The 22,285-nt window shown below is 36.4% G+C and overlaps 1 protein-coding gene across 2 annotated transcripts in view; it reads left to right on the top strand.

Annotated features, from left to right (window-relative positions):
- Positions 1–22,285, top strand: part of nrm (neuromusculin) — a 428,251-nt gene that overhangs the window by 399,129 nt on the left and 6,837 nt on the right. Inside the window, exons 20-21 of one of the 2 annotated variants that reach the window (XM_076618030.1) lie at positions 14,589–15,230; positions 18,914–19,660. In XM_076618030.1, the coding sequence (XP_076474145.1) occupies positions 14,589–15,230; positions 18,914–19,657 (1,386 nt within the window). In that variant the 3' untranslated portion in view covers positions 19,658–19,660. The remainder of the gene's footprint in view (positions 1–14,588; positions 15,231–18,913; positions 19,661–22,285) is intronic. The other variant, XM_076618029.1, reaches the window with a different exon arrangement.

Below are 22,285 nucleotides of genomic sequence, written 5' to 3'. Positions count from 1 at the left end.
TTTTCTGCTGATCGAACTTCGCTTTCAGAGCGAGATCTGGATTCTAGAGGAAATGGTTGAATATAGCAGAATAAACAGATGGAACTGGACCATTTGCAGCTGTGTAAATGAAACCCAAACATAGATAGATGGGTATAGATAGACCGATTTGAAACAAAATAGTGCGTTGTAGACAGGTTTTTAGTGAAGAATATAAGATAGTGGAAACTATATCTAAAACTAAAATAGAAGTGGATTGCTACCAAGTAGAATATTGAATTGCAGCTAGATTTCCAATGAAGGATATAAAACGAAAGTATCGAACTATATTTAAACATATAATAGAAATTAAATTATACTCGGATAATAAAATTGAGAAATTTATGAAACGTGTAGTTGATTAGTTTGGTTCCTGAGAGACTCGTATAATATTAGAACGTAACAGCAGGTACACGTTGACAACAGGAGCAAGCAGAATCGCCTTAATATCTCACGTTTAAATAAATAGCGTAAGACGAGACCGCATACATTAAAAAATTCCTCTCGTGCCCGATATTACCAATAATTAAAAATCGAGCATAGCGGGCATATCTGCCATTAAAATAGATCGAGCCAGCTGGAAGATTAAACGGCGAATAATTCAACGTACCTAGTCGCTAGCGAAGCTCAATTTAATATTGTAACGTTTTAACCTCCTTTTTCGGCCCTCCCGGAAGCCTTAAATTCCACGCGCTGTCCCATACGTTAATACTTAAAGCCGCCAAACTCGCGACACCTAGTCACACCTATCTTACCCACAATGTGGTTAACGAACGAGCGAACCATCGATCGGTTTCACGCATTAAATAACAAACCGGGCGCAAGGTCTAACGATGCAGCTAATGCAGTGTCCCAGGGTGAGAAAAGTAAAAGGATACGAAAGAAGCCATCAACTTTTTACGAGATGATGCTACATATTTGACGACATGTTTTACGTTGTTGTTGTCCGACCTGAACTTAAGAAGCAGCATTAAACTACATGGGATTTTTATAAATATGTGGATGTTGTTTATACGACTGATTCTGTATATATACACATGGATTTCAGTCTACTTCCTGAATTGTAGGGAATGTAATCTTTCATTGAAACGCCTGCATATGCGCAATCGACCTTGCACCAGTGTACGCATTTGGTGGAACAGTAGGGAACATTCAGTGATATAATAATGTCACATGTAGCAAATTGTATGTAATAAACATTATCGTATAGCAAATGATAGACAGATATTTTCAAAAGTATACGGAATTAAGCCTCTACCTATAATCAAGAATGGTAAATCGCAGGTGAATAACTGTTGAATAATCAAAACTCGTGATCACTGCTATAACAAGTGAGTACACTATCAGAACTTTTTCAAGAAATAACTGTTTAAAGTAGCATATAGTAGGCGTTGTACATTTAATATCAATTGCTTGAGTTCTCAAAGAGTAATCGCCTCTTCCGCAACATATTTCTATACTTTCTCGGTGAAATTACAGTTATTAAGAGGCTAAAGACACTTAAAAAAAACGTTGTTTGCTTATCAGAGAGAAAGATTACAATTTATTATAATGTTTTCTCTTTAATCTAAGATCCAAGTATAGTAATCTACTATAAACAAATTGTTTGATTTCAACATAATAAAAGTAAATGACAAAAATACGATTACGTTTATCGTGTAATTAACGCAACAGTTGTTAATTATATTTAGTAACTTTTTTTTAATAGTACAGCGTTATTAATTCTTCACATTCTGAATAAATTTTTAATTAATATAACAGTTCCCTAATATGAACGATAACATTCATTCTTGTGTAGAATAATAATTCTATGTAAAACGTATCGTATTAAATGACGTATAAAAGGTACACTGTTCCATTTGACAGAAACATATTCTATTTAAAAGAAGTGTGTTCTAGGAACCTTTAAAACATTTCCAATTCCGTAGCAAATACATGTACCACGCAATGTATCATTCAAAACCATTTCATTTTGCCTAGTGAAATTTTTATCTTCCTACCTTCTATCGTTTTAAAGCTATGGCTTGACCCAGTTTCATGGGATACCCCATAAATAAGTAATCTTTTCCTTTCCAACCTAGGACAGCAATACAATAACAAAGAAATAAAATAAAATTGCTAAAACATACAGTGGAAAGTGTATACATAAGAATATTTTGTTTTCGTAGCTCGCGTGAAGTATTTAAACTAGTATCATTTTATTATGGAATGAACTATTCACGAAACTATAATAAACGTTGAAAAAATACATACCGTTTTAGGTAAAAACATAATTGAAATGCACAACCAAGAAATTGCCAAAAGTAGGTACTTGTATTTATTTATGTATGTGCTCGTTACTGTACATGATGAAAGAACCGCGAATATTTATAACATACAGATGTAACATGCAATTTTTTATGCATTTGTGCAAAATTTAGAGATAGAAAAATTGCACAGCACGCGAATATTATACGGTACAGAAAAATACAAAAATATAACAAATATCCAAAGAGAGTACAGTGCTCGTTATAATTTTTAACAAACAATAGGAATTTCCATTGAAGTTAAGTTCTAATTTCTTCATTGTGTCCACAAAAATATAAATTCGTATGAAAATCCGCAGCCTACTTATCGTTTAATGCAAATGTAACTCAATAGATACGATATTACTCGGCTGGAAAATTTGCTTTCCTACATTCCCATCAGCGACAGCGCTTGAACGAGGACAAAATCGTATAAGGGGTTGGAACCCTTCGACAGACAGAACTAAGTTTACAGCGTCTGCCATGGCAGAAGTGGGGTTAATTCTCTCTTATTTAACCAAGTGTCCCCGTAATGGCCGTATCGGAAGCAGGAACGGTTCGTATCCGAAGTAATTGAGTATGGACAAGAGTGGAGAGCGCGAAGAGGCAGAGGAGAGTGTGGATATTAGAGAAGGGGCCCTTTGTCGAGTATCTTCTGGTTCCGGAAGCTTTTACCCTCGCCTCGTTCGTCGGAGATCCATATTTCATCGTGGCAACCACTCGCCCATCCGCGACAGATTAACGCGTAAATTATCGATCGATGGTTATATCATGCGTCCAAATGTTTATTTATTTGAATCCAATGATATCATGACGAGAAATGGCCACTTTTCCAGACCCTGCTACAATATCGCTGATTATTATTTGCCTGTCGATTTGCCATTCACGCGTTGATGAAATTGGAGTGAAATTATTAGTTTCACGAAGATGAAAGGGGCTGAAGAGTATTTGAAAAGGTAAAAATTCGTTTCAAATGAATCAGTCGATGAATACGCGAAATGTAATGGATAGGTTCCAGCTCGTTTATATTATTCGTATTTGGTCATGACAAAATGCAATAAGATGATTTCGTTGAAACGATCAATACTTTTACTTTGTGCCGGATCTTTGGGTCTCATATTTTTTTTAACAAAGAACGTTCAATGGAATTCTTGATCGCAAGTCAAACACTGCCTGAACACAGTGATTCAAAACATGTTTCAATAATTTCAAACGCGTACCGTTTCGAGCAGAATATATTATATAATATATACAATATATAACAAAAGCACAAACATACTTATGAATAACGTGATAAGAATGATCAGCGTATATTCAATAATCGTTATTAAGATAATGATAAAGCTGAGCGATTCGAAAAATTTAGGGGATTTTGTGTTAAAATTATTTTAAACGAACAATGTAAATTACCGTGAACGCTCGTGTATTCAAAATTCATGAAAAGATTGCCTGTAGCATATTTGCCATATTTAAAATATCGTGTTTATATTATCCTTTAATATAAAGATTTTTTTACATTCCGAACCGTACGTGTATCGATGATGTGAAACGAATATACCGTACACGGAGAAAGTATGAATTTCAAAGCAAATTAACATACACTAATTACCAGGAACGTAATATCGTTACAATTTATTGTATTTAAACTACTACTCTGTAATTGCAACCAGAACATCTATTCGTATCTATCTATATTTATCGTATTTAAAATAATGCGTTCGCGTGTGATAATCCTGAATATCTTTCAGCCTGACCACATCAATTAGCTGTTTTAATTATAATCGGTATGAAGTACATCGAGCTGAAACATCTCCTTTTAATCATTTACAGTAATATTAAATGATATTCCACATTATGTAAAGACAAAGGAAGAACTGAATTCATTTACGGTCGATAAAATTATAAAACTAATTAGCGTTCAATCGTAAAGTAACAAGTGAACGTTACGTGTAATAATGTAGAACTTTCACTAAGCCTAAAATCGTTCAAATTTAAATAACTTGACTTTAATTTTGCGTTCATAAAAATAAGTCAAGATTACTTGAAGTTCTTTGAATCTAAGTAACTTTGTTTCAAACATAAGTAACGTTGTTTCATCTAACAACTGCTGTTCCTTTCAAGTTAAGAAATAATTAAAATACTTTCAACTTCACTTGAAGGTTGAAAGTTGAATGGCCAGTTCACGTTAATAAAATAGTTTCAAGCTACTTGAACGCAAGCAACTCGACGTAAAGTAACTTAACTAGCGTGAACAAGCGTAGTTCAACTGAACGTTTTAAAATCAAACGAAGAACAAATATACGCTGAAAAAATATCAAATTGCTTGAATTCAGGTAAGTTGACTAATTTACGAAATTACGAATAAATTACGAAACTTCGATTTGCGTCTGATAAATGAAAATTCAATTGAATTAAAAAGAAATCCGAAAGCTGTAACGCCGATGAAAGCTACGAAAGATATAAAATAACTCAGTGACTTTCAAACACAGACAAATATCTTACTTTGAGAAAAAAGAAAAAAGAAAAAAATGGGAAAACGAGGAGTTTGTCTAGTGGAAGGTTGACTTTCACATCACGAAACTCACAGATGATTTATAAGGAAGCATTACGTCTGTGCTCGTTTCTATCTGCTGATAACTTTGATCATTTCGAGTATGAATTCTCCCCGACGGACTTATTCAATTCATTTTTCGTTATATCGAGCAGCCCTCAAAGCGAAAGAGGAAATCTGAGGACCGAAGAAAATGGCGCCGCGCAACAATTCCCAAGCGAATAGCTTCTGAACTTTTCTCCCTTGTCGAAAGGATGTCGCCAAATCGCGTCTCGAGACTAATTCGTTCGAAGAACAGTGCATCGATTAGCAGAAAATTTCGATCGATTCCATCGGAGAAAAATAATAATAAACTCATTAAAGTATCCTGAACGTTTACTATGAGAAACTCGTATATCTACGTACATGCGTTGTACGGGGTGGTTGGTAACTGGTGGTACAAGCGGAAAGGGGGTGATTCTACGCGAAAAAAGAAGTCGAAAATATGGAATAAAAATTTTTTTTTTCTTTTTAAATTTTTCCATCGAGACAACGATCTACAGTGAGATCCGTTATAACGAGACGTGATACAGTGCACGCGTACCGAGCGAAAATTCAAAGTCGATTTTCTCGAAAACAAAGCCTCGAACGAAAAATTATTATTCTATATTTTCGACTTCTTTTTTCGCGTAGAATCACCCCCTTTCCGCTTGTACCACCAGTTACCAACCACCCTGTATAATGTGTTATATAAAATGTATTAAAATTTCATTAGCACCGTAACAAGACACAATTGTCAACATTATATTGATAAAATTTGATATATAATAATTTGAAATATACGGCATAACACGGCCGTTTGAGGCATAAAATAATTATTAAAGACCGCTTCGCTAAATATCGAGGCTTGTTAATATAATGGATAATTGATTATTTAAATACATTTGCAATTTCTGGGAAATCTATACTCGTATTAAATATTTTGTAAATTTTATATAAATTTTCAAACGTGTTCCAAATTTTACCGGAATGATGATGATACTCGAGGTTTATTACACACATCGAGTATCTATAAATGGTGTTCAAATACTTTGGTGAACCATTGTATGTTGAAATAATACATATCGAGATTGACGATACTTGCAGTTCCGTTTGCTCAGGTGAAACAGTTCGGGTTAAAATCGTATCGTAATTTCGCGAGAACTCTGAAACACGGTCATGCTTTATGAAACTTCTATAATAAACATCGTTGGGAAGCTCGATTGGTGTTTAACGTGCAGAGTGTAATTCCATAGCTACGTTTTCCATTCGGAAACATTTTTCGGATATATCGCGTTTTACATTGCGCTTGATTGCGAATTTATAACATAAACGAATGTTGGGCTTGATCTTTCTTTTTTTTTCTTTTTTTCGAAAAATGTTGTCACGTCAAAAGGGTTTATTAGTCGAAACGCTAATGGCGACGGATTTTACAAATAATTTCCGTTATGAAATGTCTACTTTTGTACTTTTTGTTACATTTGAAAACTGGCCAGTTAAAGAAACCTGATTCGTATCGAGGATCATGGTTATCTGTCATATGTTGTAAATGGGAACATGTATTTTCCATATTTACTGACGCTTTTTCGTCAATTTGTGAACAATGTTTGCTCGCTCTCATTTTTTTACAGTTTTAACCGTGAAATTACCAATTCGTAATATAATACAATTTATACAGCATGCATAGATAACAATTAAGAATAGTGCAAGTGGTGTGAAAATTTGTCAATTAGTGATGAATAAATGTAGACAGGTGCAATACGGTGTCGAACAAAATTTTATGTTGAAAACTGTGATATCATATGACGTTCGATATTTTTCACATTGCTCGGTTTTAGTACTATTCGTCACTCTACTAGAGTCTTAATCGAGATTGACATTAATTTGAAAATTGTCATTTGCACGAAAGCTAGTCAGCCGAACTGAGCGAATTTTAATAATTGGAAGAAAATGGTGAAACGTCGATATTTCGGTAGATTGGTATTTTCAGAGATGACATGATATCTATAATACTTATACATAGTGAAGTGGCATTTCTAATCGTGTTTTGTTTGAAACATTTAAAAAAAAAGTAGCAGCGAGTCAAACAAGGCTTGCCGTTTCTATACAAAAATAATAAGATAAACAATTAAATTAATCGGATGTTTATAAATTAATAAATCCAATAACATCTCTTCCAGAAGAATTTTCAAATTAGCAACTCAAGATTTCTGAACTATATGATAGATTTTTAATTTAACGAAATTTCAGATATGTACCATGATCTTGAACTGTAACTTAAACAGAACATCGAGTGTTCTTTTAATTAAATTTCCCTCTCCGTTCCATCCGGAGAGCAGAAATTACTAAAAAAGAAACGATACTTTCTACCTTGTCCTTTATTTCCAATTAAGGCTCGTAGAATCAAAGTATCATAAGCAAATCTAAAAAAAAAAAAAAAAAAAAAAAGAAAAAAAGAAAAATAGAACTCGAGAATCCGAGGGCTTACGATAGGAAAAGATGGCGGGGCAAACGTTTTCATTTCAATAAAACGAACGATACGATCTGAGCTCTGGTAAACAACCTCTTAAGATAAAGGTTTAGGAGACTCCAAAGGAATTTATTCGTTAAATGTTAAGCTCGCGATCTTAGTTTCTGTCATAAGGAGAAATGTACGACGATCGCTTGAACAGGAAAATCCCGGAGCAATACTGTTGTCTTAATTTGAATATCGAAGTGCAGTATCGCGTATAATGAAATTGAATGTATATCGTATTTAGTCGCGATAACAGCATACTGTTAGTATTTCCGCGAAGATTCCCTCGTCACTTTTGCTTCGCCACCTTTTTATTTCGTTCTCGAACCCGTTTCTAAATGCGTTTCTCTTTTATGCAACACATTCCCTCGCGTTATCAACGATGCGTTTACGACAACGAGAAGTAAAAGGGCGATGTAAAATTTTTATACGAAACGAATATTAGACGATGATAAGAAATAGTGTTAAAATTTCATAGTAAAATATCTATACGCGTTAATGTAGTGAAGGAGAATGCGGAAAGCGTAAAATTCGTGAGAAAATTCGAACTTGGCGGAGAACGTTAGGATGTTGAAAGAAAAGAATGATATTGTATATTTTTCTAGAGATGGAACGTAATATTTTTTACATTTACGAGTGCCTATTAGAAATTCGCACCTTATCTACTTATAGTTCCGTGCACGTCTTTCAAGATAAAATTTATAGAAGCAGTATGAAGCTACTTGATCTTTCGCTCAGTTACACTTTATGATATTTAATCGAGATTATATATGGCAAAACGACGAAACATACATACATAAATAAGTCTGTCAGAAACTAAACTGATCGCATACAATTTCACTTTTTGTAAATTTCTCAACTTCATCATCCAATACGTGAATATTCTCAAGAAGTAGGCGATTTATTTGTACAAGTTTATTTATTACAAAGAACTCGCATGGAACAACATCAAATTCCACGATACATTTAAATAAATAATACTTGTATCATTTTGTCTTTTTGCTATTTTTCAATTAATTCGATCGATCGTGGTCCGTATAATAAATTCATTTCCACTGTGAAACGTAATAACGCTTATACTATTCTTCATAAGTCGTTTGCAGTGAACAAGTGCATTTTATTACACCCATAAAACACGGAAAAAAGACATAATCATTGACATAGTAGGATAATTATTAAAGAGAATACTAATTTCGAAAGCCTAAAAACCCGCTCTAGACGATTAGGAAATAATTTATTGTTACGATCCAGCGGTTTTAATTGGCAAGCTGTTTACGTTTCACCCGAATTCGCTAATAAGAGTGGAATAAAAGAGAAAGGACTGCAGACCGTCTAAATTATTAAAGGGTAATTAGAAACGAGGGCTCCGATAAGGTCTTCGTAATGGCACCTCCTTTGCTTCATTAAGAAATAATTCACCCGGCCTGAGTGGAAAACCCACTCGCCCTTTTTCCTCCGTTTCCTCCCTTTTCAATCCGTCGTTTTATTCTGATCTCGTCCACGACACAATGCCCGTGACGTATAATTGTGTATTACCCATTCTATCCTAATGCGTAAAATCCATTAACGTTAAAAATTATTTCACCCCGGAGGGAAATAGCCCGCGGGAAAAACAAACGAGAAAAGGGTTGGCTCCGATGCTCTACAACTACGTAAACAGTGTGATTTATCGTATATTCACTCGACAATACTTTCCTTTCCTTTCCTTTTCTTCTATTATTTTTCCTCTTTTTTCTCTTTTGTCATTACTATATTTCGATTTTGGACGAAACAAGAAATATAAGAACGTAAATCTTGAAGAAAAGTTTTGTCGAATCATAATCCGAAGTAAAGAATATAGCCTCGATAAAATGTATATCGATATAGAGACGAATCTAGAAAGTTTTCAAGCATTTAAATGCAATTGCCTTTAGATGTACCTTTCGATCCTCGGAATTTGCATATAATGTTAGCAAAGTTTTACGTAGGACATATTTCTGCTTCGATATGAACGTTGGTAATAAGAATAATAAGAAATTTGAAAGGATTCGTTATCGCTTATTAAGTTATAACTTATGAGTGTGATAGACTAGATCAGAAACAATATCGTACAGCTTTCATCAGTTAACAGAAAGAACATTAGCTTCGTATTATTTTAGAAACTTCCATTCGTTAATCGATTCTCGAACCGATTAAACGAGAGCTTAAACGTGGCGCGCTGATTAAATATAGCCCACATTCTACAAACAGTGAAGCAAAATTTAAAAACGATAATACATCCTCTTATCGAGATACTTCATCGAATTTCAATGGAAAGTGCCATACAAGTTGCGTTTATCCGAGCAAAAATCAGCAGTATTATTCACGATAAAACGGAGATCAAATACTCGAAAACGATTAAACAAGATCTGAAAACGATAATACATCCGATTACCGACGGAGTTCATCGTATTTCACATGGAAACACCATCCATACGATGATCGGCGTTCATTGGAAACAAAAATCAACAACATTATTCAGAGCGAGAGGCCTCGTAGAGAAACGCGGGGCCGAACCTTTCGAGCTAATAATTCGCCGAAAGTATTGCTTTCCTCCATTGGAATTGCAAAGCAGTTCTGCTAAAAACCGGTGCTGGTGGCTAACGTTCGGCGCAGTTTTTGTCGGTGTTTTGCCAGGGGGACGCTTAACTAAAAACTGGCAACGCGCTCCGTCGTCCACTTTCGACATCAAAGAGCGGATAACAATGAATAAAAGTTCTGCCCCCTCCCCCTAGAACGCTCCTAATTTCGGAAATGGAAACGAGCGGAACTTCTGCCGTGATCACGTCAAGGAAGCATTATTGTTCGGATTGAGGGACGAGACAGGAGTGGGATACGAGGCTAAAATGTCACAAGAGAAATAATTAGCCTGTCGAACGAAGTTTTCGACGAACTCAGATTCCAGGCACTCTGATACCACCGTGCAACGACATTCTAAATGAGTTTCGACCCTTCCTCGCATCAATCGACCAAGTACATCTTCGCGTACCTTGAATTTTCTATCGATGCTTATCCATCTTCTATTCTTAACTAGGTTTTTATTTTGATATGAGGACGCAATAATATCATGGTATGCATCATACGCTCAAATTTGGAAGTTGTACAAGGTATGTCGTAAAGACACATATAGCTGTTCGATTTCTGGCTCAACAAAGGTCAGAATTATTTCCTCCAAAAAACGTCGTTGTTATTGAAAACAAAAAAAAAAAAACGAAAGATCTAGATCGTATGAACATGGTTTGATAATTCCAGTATCAAACTCAATGTATAGCGAAACAAGAGAATCGGACCACTTCCAGTCGACTAAATTCTGGAAAATCTGCACGTATACTGAAATTCCCCATAGCGATGATGACGGGCAGGCATTATCATCCATCTTGAACGCTTTGAACGAGACCATTCGGCCGGGGATCAATTTCCTAGAGACGCTAAATAATCAGCGAGTCGATAAATGTTCGCCAATTTGCATCTCACGTTACGCGCGCCCGGCCCTCCTGTGATTACGCCACGGAATTGCAACGATGCCTGATTAAAGATGCAACGCGGCATCGAGTGGCCTTCAAAGCCCTTTCGACACGAGACCTCATCCCTCTGTTGGACATCCATTTCAATAATTGCGTGTCTTACGATCGGCTAACCGTTTCCCTGTACCTGTTGTGCCCCTCTCTTTGTCCATCTTTGTCTCGTGTTTAACCTTTTGTACCTGTTGTTGTGGTTGTCAGCTTCACGCACCACCAGAGTTTCCCTTCGAAGAGGATAATTAACAAACTCCGCTATGCATCGATGATTAACATTCGATAATTGAGTGTATCGGGAATGAAATTACTAGCGTGTAGCAAGGTTCGAATGGTGGGTGAAATAAAGAGGGATAAAGAGGGATATCGAGGTCACGAGAGAAGGAAGGGTCGTGGTAATTGAGATTCCTCTCGAACGTTTGAAAGTCGCGTCGAGATTTAGAAGAAAGGGAAAAGTATGTGGGAATTTACATGGAAATTGTATGATGTGGTTAATAATAGAGAAAAATTTGAAAAGAAACTGGGGGAGAAAGTAAAACTGATGCTTGACTTAACAATGACTTTTAAGGGAATATAGAAATGAAAGAGAATTATAGAAATTGTCACTGAAGTAGACTGTAATTGAAATCGTATCACGCGCTTGAATAGTTCGTTTATTTGAACAAATTAGGACAGGTTGTTACGCAGATTCCTCTTAAACAAGATTGGGTAGAAGGTTAAGAAGGAATTTAATTTGACGAGAAATTTCAAAAAAGGAATTGATTATACAGAAATCACAGAGGTAATCCGTGAAAAAGAATCTATATATAGGATCCGTACTATCTTTTGTATCACTTAATTCGTTAAATAATACAGCAAAGCTCGTGGTCATACGTGGTTAAACGAATTTTAAAATTCGAAATGCATGGCGTGTCGCAAAGGGATGAAAATTACGACGTGTCCTTAAAGCGTAAAATTCGTTCGGGAGGCGAAAGCCGTGGCGTCGATAAAGCAACGGTCGCCTCTCTCGATGTAGCAGAAGCGTGAAGGGTTAATGAATGGATATTCAGGCGAATCCGTGCAAACCACGGGCCGTCACGCCGGTGTCCGTAGGTGAATGGGAAACGAGTCGCGAGCGGTCACATCATAAATCGTCATCGACGCGGCGGATTGATCGATATTGCGCCCCGCACCCGTGTCAAAATTACACAGAGATAACAAATTAATTTTCCGATCGCCTCGCGAAACCCGTCGAACGCACCCGTTCGTGCTCGTTCCGGCAAATTTACTCGCTGAACACGATTTTCTCTTTATGAAGTCTCGTTCGGATTAACTTACTCAACTTCGCTTCGAGTTTGGGCCCGTACAAGTTGAGTTATGTAACTTTAAGCCTATGTTCGAGCTGTGGTAATCCGACACGGGTATTTAAAGCTTCCTTCAAATCGATTCGAGGTAACTTGACTTCAAACTTATCTTCGTACGAATCGAATTACATATTTCATTTAAAGTCGGTTAAGTTTAAGTAACCTGATACGGATATGTGTAAAGCTTCGTTCAGATTAGTCAAGTCGTTGGAATTCAAGTAACTTGGCAAACCTAAACGAGACTTACATTCGTGTTTAATGCGACCTTTTCACGGCAATCGACTTCTTCCATCGTATCTACGTATCAAGGTAAGTGGAATGTCTGAAAGCAACAGCGTGAAACAGCTAGAAAGCAGCCTGTTTTATATTTGTTCTGCTTGTTATTCGACGCTGGTCTTGAAATCGTTCCGAGGAATCGCCTAGCACAGCAATTTCGTCCACTCAGATTGAAATGAAGCACACGTGACAATAGCCGTCTCGATGGCCGGATCTCATTCTGCAGCCAGTATTCCAGTTTGTCCGTTTGGCCTGTTTGCTTGCACGGTACGCCTGCGACATTATTCGAGCGACAATAACTGGCCCTATGCTCGGTGAACGAATTTTTCGAACAAACGACCGATCTTGATTACAAATGCGTGTTGTCCTGCTCGATAACAAGAGACGCAAACAAACGATAGACGAAAACTCGTATGATTCGTAATCTTAGCTTTCAAAGAGGCCCGAGTACAATTCGTAATGCGGATAGAGTAAAGATGATTTCTCAATGTAGATTTTCGTGTTATACGAGAAAACGAGAAAAGATGCAATTTGAAATTAATGAGAAGAAATTTAAAACGTGTATACTGTACAATTAGTATCCTCGCGCGTTCTGTCTTTTATAAACAACATTTCAATTTTACAAATAAAAGTTATTTAAAAGGAATGTTACATTGAAGAAACAGAAAGAAGGGGACTTTGAATTATTCGTACGATTAAATCCACATTCAACTTCCCGAGGAAATAAACTGGTTGCAGTTTGAAGACGATTTTGACGAAACCCAGAGGTTGTTCAGTGCAAAAATATCGCGCGAAATATTTAACATGTATATAGGAGCGTCGTTAATATAAACAATTCGTTGGAAGGCTACGAAGATAGATTTTCGGCAGATGAGAGCATAAACTTCTCGAGTATTTTTCGCGTAAAAACCTTCGATCGTGTTCCGATATTATTCGAAATTAAATACGGAAGTACCTTGAAACAATGAAAACTAATAATAGCGGCTGCTTTTCGCGCGGTTTATTTATTTCCAGCGGCATTTCCTTGTCGGCTTTAAATATGAGCGTTCGACGATTGGTCGAGCTGCAAGAATTATATTTTCCATAATTATTTCGATTTTCCTGCTTGAAATTTTATATCGTAGTATTTATGATAAAACACAGATAAATTGAAGATCAGCTCGTTCATTAAGATCAGTTCACAGGTCAATTCGCTAGAATAAAATTATTTGGTTCTTTATATTATTTATACCAAGTGGACTTGTTCAATTATCCATTTCTATTATCACATAAGTGAATTTAATTAACTGACAAGTGTTTGCAATTTTTCTTCGCACTGAACTGTCTGAAGGGTTTTAATTCTTTGCACTCCAATTCTATTAGAACGATTGAAAGTGAGAATCTTAAATTATTATTTATTACAGTTTATTATTCAATTTGTAAATTACATTCACAAAATCCAGGTAAAAATCTTTATTATTTACATTACCTCAAGAAAGTTCAAAATTCTTGAAGATAGTAATTGAATTAATACGTTCGGAGAGACTTATTCGTCATTGTTCGAGAAGCTTAATGTTGCTAGTTTGTAGGAATACTTTCTATAGATATCAATCTCAAGTCAAAAATCGATACTTCATAATTGCAATGTAACCTCTAACTTTATGAGGTGCATCGGTCGATATCAAGTATCAAATCAATACAGGGTGTACCGCAATTGCCCCACGAAACGATATACTGTAAATTTGGAAACACTTTGTACAATATAATCGATAAATGGCATAACTGAGAAATTATTTCGACGATATATTCTAGAAAAAAAACTTAGAAACACCCGGTATCGGTATAGTAGATGCCCCAAGTTCCAATAATTCTCACTTAACACGCAACGATATCCACATAAAATTAAAAATGATATATCATTAATTGGAAGGAGTAGCACCTATCGATATCAAATATCTAGACAAAATTTCTATATGAATGTCTATAAATCGTAAAATGCGAGCAAAGATGAATTGGAGTGGAAAGAGTGAAACTCGAGCATAAGTAGCGGCCGGTTGTCTTTTGTTTTAGTTGGTTTCCCCTATGTTTGCCCGAGTTTCGGCTTTGCATGGCACGTTGCATCATCACCATCGTCATCATCATCGTTCGGTACAGAGCTCGCCATGTCCCTCGCGGTCGCCTAGCAGAACGGCGTCTCTCTGCGACGCTAGTTCCGGTTATGAATCGACCAGGAGCCACCTAGGCCCTCACTATAGCGACTACAACATGCCCAGGAATAATTCGCCTGTGTTGAAATACAACAGCCTAAAGCCACGCCGAAGGAAGCACAAACGTTCGCAATTCTATTCACTGAGAATGTGTCGCAGGCACGAGAACAACGTGCACAGGAAGTATCAGCTTTACGCTATTCCGATATACAAGTGCCCTCATAAGAACGGAAGTACCAGTACGATCACGACTATCGTCAGATCTGGTACACCGTCTTTATCCACCAACCAATCGGATCAGAATCAAAATTTTAATGAAAGTTCGAACGAAAGTCGTTCGAACAAGGATCAATCGGACGAGAAACAGTCGAATCCGACAGTGGCACCGCCACCGCCGATTCCAGCGCCAAGAAAGTTGAAGAAGACCGATCCCTCGAAGCACACCTATCAAAACGTCCCCCCTCCCGTTTTTCCACCGAAAAACATCTCGTTGCCGAGGACCAAGGTTTGTCGACTACTCGTGTTCCTTCCTATGTACGTTAAGTACCCGTATTCGTAGCAGTTCGTGAAGAACCGTTGCTGCCGCCCCCAGGAGATCGCTCGTTTCTTGCGAAGCTGTTGAAACGAACACACTGGGATTGATCGTCCGCAGGGTGATCGATCGATCGGACCAATCGTTCGTTCTTGTGTTCTATCTACGTATCTATCTTGTTTTTACAACATGTTTTTCGAGCTGGATAAGATGCATGTTCTTTGAAGGACGGGTTTATTTACAGTGGGAGAGAAAAATGGAGAGGATTTGTGGAACATTTGTTTGATTAGTTTGATCATGCGTTTTGAAGGAATGTTATGTAGTTTTGAAAGGAAATATATCGTAATACTGTTAGGTAACAGGATGTGCCACGTAATCGGAACAGAGCTGTAGAAGGAAAGATTCGATTATTAAATAAAATTACAGAAAAAGATTAGATATTCAATTTTTCCACCGAATAAAATCATTTTCCATTCGCGAGATAATAATGTCACTAATCAGCGATTTCTATTCGATTAATTTCCTATTGATTTAAGATACAGCGCCTGTATGATTTTCATGTCGCGATCAGTCAACATTTTAAAAACAAATGATTAACGTTAAGAAATTAAAAGACAAGGGCTTTGTTTAACAAACATGTTATGATCGAAAAATCAAATTTTCGCCATTTCCATTCTTTCATGCATCTTAATTACCAACTCGGTCGATATTCAACGATTGTTCAATATCAGCCAACGATCTCACTCGTTCGATCACATCCCATCGACCTCGTGTAATTAGTCTACGCTTGGCTCGACCATTTTCTTGAATTACCCACTGCTCAAGTCGTATAATGAACCAACGACGTTTATTCAAGAGTAGAAGCGAAAGAATTTTAAAATTCATAAGCATTAGTCATTTGTTTAAATACTTTAAATTAAACAATCCTCTTTTATTTATATCGCTGTTGAATAACATTTGGAAGAAAAGCTACGTTATACGTATTTTGTGTATAGTTATTTATGCATTGCTCGATTATGGTATAAGTTATAGTACTTTTGTGGTATATTTTGAAAAAAGGAAATATATATATATGTAATCCCAACAGTTCTGAGATGACAATTTATGTTTTGCACTTGAATTTTTTTCTACCATTTTATCGCGACCAAGATTTAGGCAGCAGCAACGATGTTCTGGAACATTGCATACAAAAGTAAATCCTATCCCTTAAGCACCAGTTTCTAATAATTAGCATCGCACCTACTGCATGAGTACGATTTACGTGTCCGCAATAGATATAAAACAGCAGCTTCGAGCAAATAGGAGGTAGAGTTGCCGGAGTTGCCGAGTTATAATCGGAAATCATATTTTCCCTGCTAAGCTGGATCTGGCCACCTATGTAGCGACCGTCCTTGTGTATGTCGGCCGCGTATCAAGTAAGTTTCCACACTCACGACACAAAAATACTAGTACACACATACACACGTAAATAACAACTGTACACGTTGCTTGCCACAAAGCTTTTCAACCTCATTCATAAAAGGAGGTGAAATATTATTTCGAAGCCTTTTAAAGACTCAGTGGCGCGGTCTCTTTCTCATTTCCTTTTTTCTTTGTGTTTGGAGGAAAAAAAATTCCCTTTTGCACGGAGTTGATATTGTTTTGAAGAGATAGTAAAAAAGATGTTTGCTCGGTCTATTCGAAGCAACGGAGAAAAGGAGATACGGATGCTCTGGTTCGCCAAGTCGCTTCTCGTCGACCGACGAGGAAAATCTTTTTGAGACGCGACACCAGCTTCAAACGATCTTCCTTATAACGAGTACTTTCGCCAAGAGGTACATGATAACCACGTTATGCTCATTCCCGGGATTGCTGTGTATAAGCTAGGATTTATATTTCGCGGTTAAGGAGAAAAGAGAAAATGTCGATCGCGGGTACTGGCTCTTTCACTAATGAAATATAAGAGAAAGAAATTTAGCAAACTATTAAATAAATTAATCGTTCGTCGGGGTAAGAGTATAGCATATAGCAGCTAAAATATTACTGAATATATCGGACATAGGAATTTCGAAAATGATTCCGATATCGGAGAGAGGAAATTTTGTACTATTCCTTATCAATTACATAACTTTCCTTTTAGAAGATTTAACGAAAAGGAAAAAAGACGTATGTTCAATTTATCTGAAAGAATCAGTAGAGTATCCAGACAAAACTCGATTGGAATTCAATAATTTAGAAGAAACTGAGTCGTAAAATTCATAATTTGTTTGTAAAAACGAAGCTACCTGGTTTTATTTTTCGAAAAGAATATGAAATAGATAGAAAAGATTGAACGTGATACGATAAAGCGTTTAAATTGTATAATACATTTTTCTCTTCGATAATCCTAACAAGTTGATTTGCACGTTGATCATGTACGATTGACTTGTTTTCAATAGAGCCGTGCCAACGCTATAAATCATATACGACATACGCGAATGACACACGGAATAAATAGTAATATCAGAAAAAAATGCTTCATTCAACGTTATCTGTCATATGATCAATAACTTCGATGAAATTTTCGTTCTCGGAACAAATCGCTTTGCCAGTGAATGAATCAAATAGCCAATTGACGTCGAATATATCGTAGCAGTTTGAACAATATTTGCATATTAAACTTTAATTCGACGAATAGCTATCTCGTTCGTTCTCCCGGAACGGAATTGAAATAAAAATTAAAAGGTACAAAATGTTTCGCTTTTCTCGTTTCACTGACTTATCAACAGCAATTTCTGAGATACAATTAATATTATAGAATGCTATTATTTGAATTAAGATGTTTCCTCCGAATGATTTGCAAAAAGTGAAATAGCCATTGTGTCTCTACGTTCTCTCCGATAAATTCTCTTTCTCTCAAGAACTTTGTCGAAATTTCAACTTTCGCTTCATCGCTAAAGACCACCGCGTATTTCGATCATTTTATCGTTTAATTCGTTCGTATAACAAAAGATCGATATCCAAATAATGGAATTACAATCGCCTTTCATTTCCTTCGACAAATTTTATCTCGCATCATTTCAAATTTCAAATTCATCGGAACAATCGCATCCCTCTCAATACTTCCAATTATTCCATTGTTAAAATCATTCGTATAATAAAGAATCCATATTGAAATCCCAATGGACCTATCTTCCAATCATTTGTCTCAACACGCATGCGGTAATTACCCACTAGCACGATCGAAGGATAAAATAATAGTTCGCTAAATCCATGGATAATTTCTCTAAAGTACCATCGAGTCAGTGAAATTGGTTTAATTTGTCGAACATTTCCTCTGAAAAATTGTCAAACAACGAACCTTCGATCGCCTTTCGTTTCTTCTTTCTTTCTGCTTTTTTTTTCTTTTCAAAGTTGAAATTTCATCTGTCATCGATGATAACCACATATCCTGTAAAATATTTTCGATTTCTCCGGCCTAAATCATCCATATAACAAAGAATGTATATGCATAGGAAAATCCCAGTAGACCTATCTACAAGCGACCAATCATCTCTCCGACCGATGATAATAATCCACTGGCGCTGTTTCGAAAGACGAAATAACATTTCGCCTCCGGGTTCGGTATCGCGATATCCGCCACTAACGACACCTCCCCCGACGGCCGTATCCCCAGCGACTAACCCTGCCTGTTGCAGACCGACAGCCTATACAACTACAAAGAACACTACCAGCAGCAACACCGGCAGGAGATGCAGCAGTACAGCTATCCATTACCGAGCAACAGTTCCAGCCAACTAACACTGCCACTAACGCGCAGCCTCTATCATTCCTCGATAGTTAGCCCCTTGCAGACCTCGTACGTGCACGCGAACAGCCGACCACCGACCTTGGCACAGCACGAGAATCATCTTCCCATGGTGGCTCATCCCGACGAGGAGCAACAGAACTACGCGAACCACGACTCTACGAGGCAACCGCGCCGCCATTCGGGCAACCGGTCAAGCGACCGAAGTCAAAAGTACAGGAAGCACAAGCGTAGCGAGCGGAAGCAAAAACAAAGGCGGCCAGAAGCTTCCAGGAGAGCAGACGCGTACGCGAGCGCGCCCTCCTGCGAGACCAGCTTCCACCAGGTCCAAGAACTCGGTATACCCGAGACTTACAAAATCTCCTATCCCCATTACTACGAAGATGACATCGCGGAATGTCCAACCGACTATCACAGATCGAACCCGAGTTCTCGTCAGCAGATCTGGGAACGACAGTCGAATCGTTGCCCACCGGAGAGCACGCACTACGCGGACACAGGTGACACGAAGAACCGGAACAAGTCAAAGAGGATGTCGTCGAACCTTGGCGATGGGCGGTCGCCGTCCGCGCCCACGATAATGCAGTATGCCGAGCTACACTTCCGGGACGTCGGTCAGGAGATCGATGTCTAAAAGGTCAGTTGGGCGGGTTCGGGTTTCAGGTTGTTTGGGAATTTACGCTGTAGATCGTTGGTTACGATATACGTGTTTTCGCAATGAGAAGTCTTGTCTCAGATAATTAATATCTTGTAAATCGATACGCGAATATTCATATAAAAGTAAAGAAATTTTAGTCGAGTTCGATGATCTCACGTTGCAAATTATAGTTGCGGTGTATATCGCGTATAGATTTTTCGCGTTGAGGCTATTTGGTGGTTGAAATAATTTATATACCGTTAATATAAAATTTTGTGCTAGATGTTCCTCTTTCCTTTTTTTTGTGATATAAAAATTGGAAAACTTTCATCGAATTCCAGGGTGGTAGGGTATGCTAATTGATAATGTTCTGTTATTGGAAAGTTCGATGATTCGGATAATCGATATTTTCTAAATACAAAATTCTATGTTACATAGATACGTGGATAATTTTGTTTTGTTACGCAAAAACACAGGATTTGTTAATCTTACGATTGAATTTGATCGATAGTAATCGTAAATATAATAAATATCACGTAAATGATAAAGTAAATAGAGAATGTTGAGTTTGTGAGGGAAGGAAATGGGAAATTAGAGATGAAATTGTTCATACGTGTTTTATGGAGAACATACGAAATTTATATAGAGATTCTGTAATTAGAAGCTTGAATTTAGAATTATGGTAGAAGGAAATTTGAATCTTTCGCATCCATTAATGAGATATCTCGTTGTTCGAGCGACGCTCTCAACAAGATCTCGTGTGACCTTTTATCAGAGTGAGATATATCTGCTGCGAAAATTTGAAATGAAAATTAGTTTAACAGATATCTTGTTCACAAGTGTGGAAGGATTAACGATAAACGTATGTTATACCACATTACATGCGAAAATTGAAAAGCAAATATACGAGATATTTCGTTCGAAATATCGCATCGTAATATTCCTCGTTTATAAATATGAAGAGATTGTCGAAAAAGGGTATGTTTGATACGTAAATACTTATATGAAAAATAATTATATCCGAGAAATCATTTATATTTACATAAAGATTTGTATATACGATGGAATCATAAAATAACGTATTTTGATTTTACTAATGAATTATAAATTATGAGTACGTATTATTATAAAATACAGTATAGCATATAAAAAATGTGCAAACGATTGAAATTTTTACATTGGTTTTCTAAAGAATATATAAAATGGGAAGATGATTCATATGATAACAAATTACGAATCTTTTTGATACTAAACGACAGGTCCGAAAAATTTTTCATTGAAAAGTGTTTATAAACTACAGCGTAAATTCTTGAATCGATATTACCATCAAAGCGTTATTGACAAATCAATTCGATAATCAGTTCATCTTCGACAGAAAGAAATCAAAATAATCGAAAAATGATAGGGGATTGAATGTTTAGAAATTTCTACTAAAATTTTTGACTACTAATTATTAATAAAATATTATCCATTAAAAAATCATTTAAACAAATTTATAATAATATATTAACGACAGATTATAATAACAAGTAATAAAAAGGTCATTATAATTATAACTAACGAATTATAAGCTGGGTACTACATATCGTTTGGATTACATCCTAATTTCGCAACGGAATAGCAGGTATGGAAAAATTAAACATTTTGTTTCTTAGGAAATTGTTTCGTTGTTTTTACGTATGAATTTTCTATTGTTCGAAATTTAATATTACTCCGTCGTTGCGACTGTGTCTGTTTGTTTGCGTTTGTTTCTGCGTGTATGATTTCTTGCATTCGTTTGCCTCTTTTCTCTTTCATTTCTTGCATTCTAAATATGCTTTCGAGCTTGCCATTTCTATAATTTTAATAATTACCAACAACGGGTTTGCATTTCTTTTTTCCTCCTTTGTTCGCGTATCAACTTGGTCGGTAAGTATTTTTAAATTGAAACCAGCTAGCGGAGAAAAAGTCGATTAAACCGCGTGGAATTGAAAACAGGTAAATTGGACGATACGTAAAGCGAATTTCGTAGAAGAATTTTTCTGTTGAATATCACTGGCTTGGTGATATTGCGATTACCTAAATATTACAAACGCTTGTAACTGTATTAAAAATCTCGTTTATAAATTCCATGTCAAACGTCTGAAAATTTCCCTCCAGTTATTTCATCGAAATAACGATTGTTCGATATTAAAAATAACAATGATACATTTCCTCGCGTAACAAACGTCGAAACTTAAATAAATTGTTTTGCAAATGTCTGTATCGAAAATTGCGTTTATTTAAATATCGATACTCAAATACTTAATATATAAATTTTATCGAAAATTTTTATTGTCACCGATTAAACAATTAAAATTCAGAAAAACAGTTTAAAACGTTGAATAAAGGAAGTATCTTAACAGAAAGGATTAAATGAATAATATACAGCGGTTCACGGAAGTATTTGAACACGTACCACACAACAATTTTATATAACAGGGTGGTTGGTAACTGGTGGTACAAGCGGAAAGGGGGCGATTCTACGCGAAAAAAGAAGTCGAAAATATAGAATACAAATTTTTCGTTCGAGGCTTCGTTTTCGAGAAAATCGACTTTGAATTTTCGCTCGGTACGCGTGCGGTACGTTGTAACGGATCTCACTGT

The sequence above is a fragment of the Bombus vancouverensis genome, chromosome 4 (genome assembly GCF_051014615.1).
Source record: "Bombus vancouverensis nearcticus chromosome 4, iyBomVanc1_principal, whole genome shotgun sequence".
Taxonomy (NCBI): Eukaryota; Metazoa; Arthropoda; class Insecta; order Hymenoptera; family Apidae; genus Bombus; species Bombus vancouverensis.
Note: the sequence above shows the minus strand (reverse complement) of the source record. Positions and strands in the feature narration are given on the sequence as shown.